Source organism: Gallinula chloropus (genome assembly GCF_964237585.1).
Source record: "Gallinula chloropus genome assembly, chromosome: 3".
In the NCBI taxonomy this organism is placed as follows: domain Eukaryota; kingdom Metazoa; phylum Chordata; class Aves; order Gruiformes; family Rallidae; genus Gallinula; species Gallinula chloropus.
The window spans coordinates 117,960,646-117,970,359 of NC_140087.1; the positions used below are offsets into that span (position 1 = coordinate 117,960,646).

The window sequence follows — 9,714 nt, forward strand, 5'->3', positions numbered from 1 at the left end:
GGGCTGGTACCTGTGACTCAAGAAGTATGGGAGACCAGTACTCATCTTGAGGAGCAGCTGGAGGTCTGTTGGGACACCCTAATGCATCTTGCACGTCACCACGATGTGTCACTTGGGAGAAGTGTCAGAAGGAAGGTTAGCAGGAAGGAGCTTCTCTGTTCAATGAGAACTTCTCCCTAGGCAGGAACTGGTGACCTGCCTCTAAAGTCAGGTGGGAGAAGAGACATCTAAGGCCTTCACCTGAACCTAATCCTCTTGGTGACATCCTAAAGGTGTGACCTGCTAGGAATTGGCACTAAGAGGGTTCTTGTAAAGTTCTGGAGAAAATCATATATTTTGAAGGTGATTTTGGGTGACTTGGTTCTGCTGCCTTTTTCTTTTTCTTTTTTTTAAGGAGCTTTTTTTCCTGCATGCTGCAATAAGAATCCTAAGCAAGTGTGGGACTTAGTTAAGGGATATATATACATCTTTCTCTGCATGAATGCTTTAAAAAACTTTCACATTTCTTCACTGTTGGTGCCATAATATAAATATTTTCAATTATCACATGAATACACAGATGTGTCTGCCAGAAGCCTTGTGTGTAGGTGACAGAGTAAAAAATGGCAGATTGTGTGTGCACCTCCTATGTTGGCTGTACAAAAAACCCGACATCACTTTATATTTCTCTCCCTTTTCCAGTCTCATCCCCACTCACATGATGGTCCAAAGAGCCTTAAAATACCCATAAGGAATTTTCCAAATGTAAATATTTGTTTATAAATAATTTCAGTGAAAAGCTCTGTGAACTGGTGGTAAATCATGTGTTTATTCAGCAGGACTACATTCCATTGATAATCAAAGAAAAGGTAACAGAAGAAAGTTAAGTGGCATTTAACATACTTTGCAAAAAAAACATAAAGTGTTTTAAAAGTGTATTTTCCCTTAAAAAGAAACGAGTCAGTGGAAGATCCACTGCCAGGAAAACCACGAAGTAACGTAGTAGTAGCTTAAGCACAATACCTACAAAGTCTAAAATAACATCAGAGGTTATTTTGAGCTACCAGACTTACTTAGGACTGAAGTAAAGGTGAGATTTCGGAAAAAAACCCAATGTTACCTATAGGTCAATCTGAGCTGATGCACAGAGGAATGAACACACTTCACAGTGAGTTCTACACTTTCCTAATAAGTAAGTCTCACAGCAGCTATGATGACCTCCATCAGAACATTACATGATTTGTCTGGAGCATTTGCAGGTACCAGAGCACTTCGACTTCACCAGTGAATGGTTACAGCTAAACAAGGTTCTCAGGTTTTTGCAGTTTCCAAAGTCATCACGGAACTTGCAAGGATTGGCTAAAATGCAAGAGGTAGAAACAAAACCATGAGAAAATGAATTGAATAAACAAGCCCTGGTCTGATACTTCCACCTTTCCTAAAGATTAAAAAATATTCGTGTCTGCATCGTCTTGGTACTTTTGTTCTGTCGCTTAAAATATGGATTGAATACTCTAGAAAAGGGAATACAGGTAGAAAGGTGATCTGTTAGAGTTCCCATCTATTTGTTTGCCTTGCCTTGCCCCACATGGAAGTCTGCCGAACCCAGGGGCCTGTGCAGATCTTCACCTACAGAGGGATATGTGAAGCCTCTCTATTCTGCCCTTAGATACAGATGCACATTGAGATATTTTTGACCTGAGCTTTCCAGAAGAGGGCAGCAGCAGATTGACGGTCTGATAATGCAATTACTTAACAGCAACACAATTTATCCATTATTACAGGATGCCAGAGGTTAGAAGGAACCTCTGGAGATCATCTGGTCCAATCCTCCAACTCAAGATTGTGCCTTTTCAGGTGGGATATTTAACTACTGCTTTCTGTTTTGAGAGGGGGAATGAAAGGGGAGGTTTTAGGATTTTCATCCAGATTAGCAAGAAGTAACTATGCAAAAGTAAAATGCTACAAAGGGACAAGATTATTATCTGAGGTAATGTAATGTTTGTTGTAAGGAGGAGAATGGATTAACTTACTGCAAAGCCCTCTGTCACAGTGGCCGGGACAGTCTGCACATTTTGGTCCACTTTTGTAAGGTGTAGCTACTTGCACTGCATTATTTCCTCTAAAATTTGAAAGAAAAAGAACACAAAACAAGATCAAAGTGCAGCTCTGAGCCATTACCGGAGTTACTTATTACACTGAAAGGCATCCAGAAGTTTTGGTATTAATTTATTTTCTTAGATATTCATGTTTTAGTTTCATATAGTCATAAAAGAACTTTAAGTAGAATCATCACGGAATAACAGACTGGTTTGGGTGGGAAGGGACTTCAAAGCCCATCTAGTCCTAGCCCCTGCCATATGCAGGGACACCCTCCTGTAGCCCAGGGTGTTTAAAGTCCCATTCAACACTGCCAGAGAGGGATTCAGGGGCATCCACAGCCTCTCCGGGAAACCTGTGCCAGTGCCTTGTTCTCATTGTAAATATTTGTTTTCCTTAACATAAACCTGCCCTCTTTATATGTAAAGCCATTATCCCTTCCCTATCACTACCTGCCCTTTTAAAAAATTCTAGGAGGGCCAATAAAGTTTAGAGAAAGAAAACCGAGAATTTATTTGCATTTGGATTGCCTTATCTGTTAAAAATGTTTTCACATGCTTCCTAGATCCGGTTTTCTAATGGCTTTCAGGTGATTGTGGCTTAAAAGGAAATCACCTCAGTAGATGCCTTCTGACACGCAGCTCTTTCAGATGCTCTCTTTACCTCTGTGAATATTCATTTGCTGTTGGCTTTCACTTTGCATATGACTGACTTGTTCGTGGTCAGAAGTTACAGGATGATTTGTGCATGATGCCTGACTCTGACAGTGACAGACCTAAAATTGACAGACTTCCCTAAAATCTGCTTAACTGTGAAATAAGATAAATATTACAATTTAACCTGACATTAAACCCAGAATTCCCATGGCTGTTTTCAAGCCTATAAATGGTCAAAATAAACTGTAATAATGTTGTCCTACATATGACCAATGGGCCACAGGAGGTTTTGCAAACATATCCATAATTCTTACATACTAAATGAGTAAATAGGCAATACGTACGGAGGGCAATATTGGCAAACATAGAAGTAGCTGAACTGGCTCCTAGGACAGTAGGCAACTGCACATCCAACCTGATAACTGTTGTACCAGATTAGCTGTAGAATAAAAGGTAAATGCATTATGTCAGAGTCATGTTTTATTGAGTTCTCAACAAGAAGCTCACAATATAACTGAACCAGAAAATGATTTGTTTCATTTTCTCTATTTAGCTTTTAAGTTTACAGATTAGCTGTCAGGAAGTATAAATAGAAAAATGAGTTAACCGTGTCCTCCAGCTTCCAAATTTTTTTTAAAACAGTTTGTCAGGACATGAGAGTTTAAATTCAAATATTTTCATCAGAAATACTTGGCTTTGACAATTCGTAATCATGTATTTAAATTCCTATATAGAAAATATTTATTTCTAAATTAAAGGTATTTGTTTTCTTTTCTCTACAGAACAGTGTTTTGGACAGTTCTGCTAAAATACTGGTTCCATTTTCTCAGAATTAGATGAGAAAGACCTTTAATTTATCATTCACTTTTGGTTCAGAGTGTGAAAGATAGATAAAGGTTTCATGACAGCAATATTTTTTTCCCCAAGGATAAATATCTCCCAGCTCCCATAATTGCAGGCCTGTAATTATAGCATATCATATTCCACTTTCTTTCAATTTTCCATACCTGAGTATAGCTTTCAATATTGACATTTTTCGAAGTTGCTCCATATCCATACTTGAAATTGGAGGACTGACTGTACCAGACTTGAATGGCATCAGCCCATGTCCTTGGGTAAGTTGATAGCAATACATTCTCACCACAGGTGGCACCTGAAGCAGATATAAAATCTTATTTATTACTTAGGACAGAAGCGAGCTGTGGGGTGGGAAGTAGGACAGAGGGGTTGTAGCTACATCCTGAAAGTGCTCTGCTACACCAACATATTCACCCTGTGTTTTTAAGAAGAGGATGGTAAACATGATTGCATGAAAGCTGCAAGTAATACTACTCTGATTTTTGTGAGCTTGCAGTCACAGATACTTGGCTACAAAATGTTACACTGAAATGCCTGTAGTTAGTCACACCAACAGTCATCTATTGCGCTGTCACATCTCCAGCAGGAGCCAAAGGTGGACATTTCAAGAAAGGTACAAATATAGGGCTGGCATATAACATCCCTTCCTCTCAGGTTCCAACAATTTGTCTTTGAGGGTATTTATCTAGCAAAAATGATGGTGATGTGTTTAATAATCCTCAAAAGGTATTCCACAGCAGATGAAAAGTTAACCTTATTTCTAGCTGACATGTACAGGGGTCGTATGCAAGTCATCATCAACCCTTCATCTTAGGCTCCCAATCTGTCACATACCATTAATGACTCTCTGATCTCTTGGACTGATTTTCATCCCACACTGATTTGCCCATTTCTGAGCGTTTTTGGCAGCTTTGTCACTCCACACCTGAAAGACACAGAATAAGGATTATCCAGGTCAGTGTAGTCCATGAGAAGAAGGAAAAATGCAGAGTGATTTAGGCTTTGTGTACTGAATGCTGCCCCAGTCCTCAACAGAAAGCAGAGGAATTGTGCCAGTTTATGCTACTGGGATATGGGCACCACATTTCTTCAGCTCTTCAAGGCTGTAGAGCAGGTTATTCTTCATGGTATCACACAGTCCTGATCTCCAGATGGTCCTTATTAATAGGAATTTTATGACATACTGGTACTTTCTTGTGGCTTTGTGTCTGAATTAACTCTGCAGGGTGTGTTGTGCCAAGTGGTATAAATCCAGGTGGAGCTGAGATGTACTGACAGACACCAGCTGGACTTTGAACCTGGGGAATGTTTGCAAGTCTTACTGTGCAGACTTTGTAAAACACTCACCAGCTCATCTGCTGATGGGATAGGGATAACAGAGAATATCAAGGGTGACAGGGATGAGAGCAGTGATGGGCAAAGCAAGCTCAACTGATGACAAATGCCTATTGCAAATCTAGGTCTTTTTTGACCCCTTAACCATGTGATTCAGAAGCATGTTAATGCTTGTGATCCTGCTCTGTCTTTACACACTCTTCCCTTCATGCAGGGCAGTATTTTCTGTTCCTCTAAGGCAGCTGCTTATCCCACAAGACAAAAGATCCATAATCCAAGAGCCACATTTTATACCCTATTCCCAGTTTAAATGCTTCCCTATAAGGCTTCCAGTTGCTATATATTGCAATGAACAAACATAAGGCAAGAACTTGTGATTCACTGTGCCGAGTACGTTAACATAGGTTTGAAAGCAATAAATGCATTTGGTGGGGCAAACCTGCATTCATGGTCTTACAGACAAATAGCCCCAGGCACAGGGAAGTTTCTATGTTGCTTAACTAAGTTTTTCTAGGTGGAGAAACTAACATGTTAGTTTGGAGATAGGTTTTGAGAAGCACTTATGTCCCTTTCTGAGACCTTCCCAATGATTTTACAACTGTTTGTAGTGTCAAGGAGAGCAAAACCTACAGAAGCAAAGGAATAGAATCATAGAATCATAGAATTGTAGGGGTTGGAAGGGACCTCCAGAGATCATCGGGTCCAACCCCCCTGCCAAAGCAGCTCCCTAGGACATATCACAAAGATAAGCATCCAGGCGGGTCTTGAATATCTCCAGAGATGGAGACTCCACCACCTCCCTGGGCAGCCTGTCCCAGGGCTCTGTCACACTCACTGTGAAAAAGTTCTTCCGCATGTTGGTGCAGAACTTCCTGTGCTCCAACTTGCAGCCATTGCCCCTTGTCCTGTCTCCACAGACCACTGAAAAGGGGCTGGCTGATTCCCCCTGCATCCCCTGCTTCAGATAATTATAAACTTTAATTAGGTCCCCCCTTAGTCTTCTCTTCTCCAGGCTGAACAGCCCCAACTTACTCAGCCTTTCCTCATAGGGGAGATGCTCCAGGCCCTTAATCATCTTCGTAGCCCTTCTTTGGACTCTCTCCAGGAGATCCCTGTCCTTTTTATACCAAGGAGCCCAGAACTGGACACAATACTCCAGGTGGGGCCTGACCAGGCAGTTTGACCTGCTGACTACACTCCTCCGGATGCACCCCAGGATCCCATTGGCTCTCTTAGCCACCGAGGCACACTGCTGGCTCATGGCCAACCTGTCATCAACAATAAAATAAAATTCTGACGACTTCATCTCAATCCCAGATCAACTTTCCTGCCCTCTCTGTCCACCCACTCTGTGAGTTGTTCAGAAGGCTACAATTTTCTGCTAATGACTGTTGTGGTTTTACCTCGGCTGAGAGCCGAGATCCATGCAGCTAAGATAACAGGAAAAATAAAATATAACAATGCTAACAGGACTTTAGAGCAAAAATATATGAAGCTGTTGATACCCAATGCAGTTTCTCACCAAACCCACAACTCAGGCCGTGCCACCCAGAGCCATACTGGAACCCAACCGTTCCCCAAGAACCGCGTGTCCTGGAGCTGCCCCTGCTCTTCCTCCCGTCAGCCCCCCGATATCCTGGGCAGGACGTAATTGGCATGGAATACTCTCTTTGGTCAGTTAGGTCACCTGTCCTGGCTTCGCCCCTCCTTTCTCATGAACAGAGAAATACGAAGAGCTGAGAAAGTCCTTGACTGTCTGACAGCAACTAAAACCATCAGAGTGTTATCAGCACTGCTTTCATTTTAACTCTCAAACACAGCATTCCATCCGCTGCTACAAATGAAGTTAACTCCATCCTGACCAAAACCAGGACAATGACATAGAAAGCAGGCTAGTTGCAATGCATAGCTTACCATCTTCAGCATGTTCGTGGCTGTGGGAACTACAGATCTCCGTATTTCATTGTGGTGCTCAAGGATCATTTGTTGGTTTTGAACCTTATAAACTTGTTGGTTTTGAAACTTAATTGGAGGAAACGAGGGGATGCCAACTTGTTTATACTGAAAACCCTGGAAAACAATAACAATGAAGGTTTCAGTTATCACAAGTTTAGTAAGCAAGATAAATTATGAGCTTCTTGTGAAAGTAAAACTTCTTGGTAATTCCCAACTTCTTTATTGGTTCTTCTATTCTTATAATTGCTGGTTGTTTTGTTTGGGTTCTCTCCCCCCCCACCCCGCCCCCCTTCTTGATTTCAATTGCACTTTTCATTAGGGGATGTGATTCTAATGAAATTTATAGATAGAAATTCTACCTTCAGATGTGTCCACACCAAACATGGAAAAAGTTTTGCTCTAGAACCACGTCTCAAGACTGTCATTGACCTCTTGTGCGCACTAAAAAAGTCCCTAGCTCTTGTCTGTCGTAAGCTTTGGAAGTTTGTGAAGATGGATCAGAACTTAGAACTGTTTGCAGACCATCTTTTGAAATATCTGAGATCAAGAAAGCTATTATTAATTTAGATTGTCTCTTACATAGTGTAATCATTGCAGAAAAAAATAGTTGCAATGCTTATGTTGAAGTTTTTGGACTAGAACGTCCTTCAGGAAAAGATTCTTCCCACTTAATATTTAAAAATGAGACACTTTAGCCTAAGCTAGACACGTTGTCATTACTGGAGAGGGCAGAAGTAGCTCATCCCGCAAAATCTGAGCTCTCCTTCAGGACTTGAAAAAACATTCTTTACAAGTACCTCTTTCTCCTTCCTTTGTTTGTAGCAGAACCTGACAGAGACCGGGACAACAACTACTTTGAGGTTTAAGTCAGTGAGATGAGTTCCACCACTGGTGTGATGGTCTCATTTGTAGGCAGTGGTTCATCTTATTTAATTTTAATTAACTTTACCATAGATGTAAATTTTTAAAAGACATCCCAGTTTGCATTTATGGTCAAGTAGAAAAGTGTAAAATGACAGGGACTAAATTCTGAAATGTCCAGGTAATATCAATCACTCTGCTTTGCCTTCAAAGCTCAATTACAGGTTTTAAAGGCTGTAGTCAGTGGCTTAAAATGGTGGCACCTAATGTTATTTGAAATGCCTAGAAAGCCACACCTTGTCTCAGACTGTTGCTCCAAAGAGGTATAGATGTCTGTACAGATGGCCATGAATGTCTCAGATACTCTGCAGAGTCTCAAGTTGCACTAAGACTCTTTTGTTTGGGCAACTGAACCTACCCCAAGACGTGCTATATATCCTGTTTAGCTTAAGACCTTTACAGTGGTAGAAATAACATCTCAGTCAGTTATTTTAGGCTGCTGCTATACTCAGATAAAGGGAACAAGCAACTTAGGACATAGTTAACCTAAAATTTACTGAAAAAGAGATGTTTGGTATCCCCAAAAGTACTTATTTCTTTTCATTCATTAATAAGCAGATTGTGATAAATATCATAGAATCATAGAAAGTGTTAGGTTGGAAGCGACTTTTAAGAGGCCATCTAGTCCAATTCCCCTGCAGTGGGCAAGGACATCTTCAGTAGATCAGGACACTCAGAGCCACATCAAGCCTGGCCTTGAATGTCTCCAGGGATGGGGCCTCACTGCTTCTCTGGGCAACCTGTTCCAGTGATCAAGCACCCCCATATTGAAGAATTTTTTTCCTAGTATTTAACTTAAATGTCCCCTTTTCTGTACAATGTGGTCAGACATGGATCTTTTACATAGATGAATGTTCCTACCTGTCCATCGGATTGGTGCAGCAAAGCAGCCAGGAAAACGATTGCAGGTAGCAGATACATTTCTATAAATAAAAACCAAAAGCCAAAAATGTCAAATCCATTAATCTCTTTTGTGGAAAGCTTGTGATGTATTTTGTGTAAGCAAGATACAAAGTCAAGCCTGCAACACAGAAGATTATTTTGGTTGATACCTAAAACAATTGAATGTTCTGAAACTGTGCAAATGAATATATATGATGGTGCATGGGCACCACTATCTTGTACAGAGACATGACTCCACCTTGCATTGAAGCAGGGACTGTAATGAAGTTGCATAAAATTGCATCCTTTCTCTGTCAGATGGATCAACCCCTCTTGACTTGATTATTCAGTATTTCCTTCATCTTTGACTCCTTGCATAAAAGAAAGCCCCATTCATTTGTTCATTAGGAATAAATCAGTGTCCTGATGAAGCAAGCATCATCCATATTGGGAAGTGGTATTTTGGAGTGGAGCACTGAACATCAACAGTTCCTTTCCTTCCTCTTCCTTGTTTCCTCATTAAATTAGCACCATAATAATAGAATCCCAGACTGGTTTGGATTGGAAAGGACCTTAAAAGATCATCTAGTTCCAAATCCCTGTCATGCCAGGGACACCCTCCACTAGACCAGGATGACAAAGCCCCATCAAAAGTGTCCTTGAACACTGTCAGGTAGGGGGCATCCCCAAACACTTTAGGTAACCTGTCCCACTGCCTCACCACCCTCATAATTAAGAATATTTTCCTTATATCTAAATCTAAATCTCTCCTCTTTTAATTTAAACTCATTACCCCTTGTCCTGTCAGTACACTCCCTTATAAACTGTCCCTCCTCATCTTTCCTGTAGCGCCTTTAGGTACTGAAAGGTGCTGTAAGGTCTCCCTGCAGCCTTCTCTTCTACCAGCTGAAGAAGCCCAACTCTCAGCCTGTCTTCATAGGAGAGGTGCTCCAGCCCTCTCATCATCTTTGTGTCCCTCCTACGATTCACTCCAACAATATGATGTCTTTCTTATGTTGGGGGCACC

General features: G+C 41.1%; 1 protein-coding gene across 1 annotated transcript; it reads right to left on the reverse strand.

Moving 5' to 3' along the window:
- Positions 1 to 1,210: 1,210 nt before the first annotated feature.
- CRISP2 (cysteine rich secretory protein 2) lies at positions 1,211 to 8,726 on the reverse strand (the record flags this gene model as incomplete). The annotated part of the gene is made up of 7 exons (XM_084261568.1): positions 1,211 to 1,338; positions 2,013 to 2,101; positions 3,080 to 3,174; positions 3,743 to 3,888; positions 4,428 to 4,518; positions 6,843 to 6,998; positions 8,667 to 8,726. 7 exons carry the CDS (start codon positions 8,724 to 8,726, stop codon positions 1,211 to 1,213), a joined length of 765 nt encoding a protein of 254 aa, XP_084117694.1.
- Between the last annotated feature and the right edge of the window lie 988 nt (positions 8,727 to 9,714).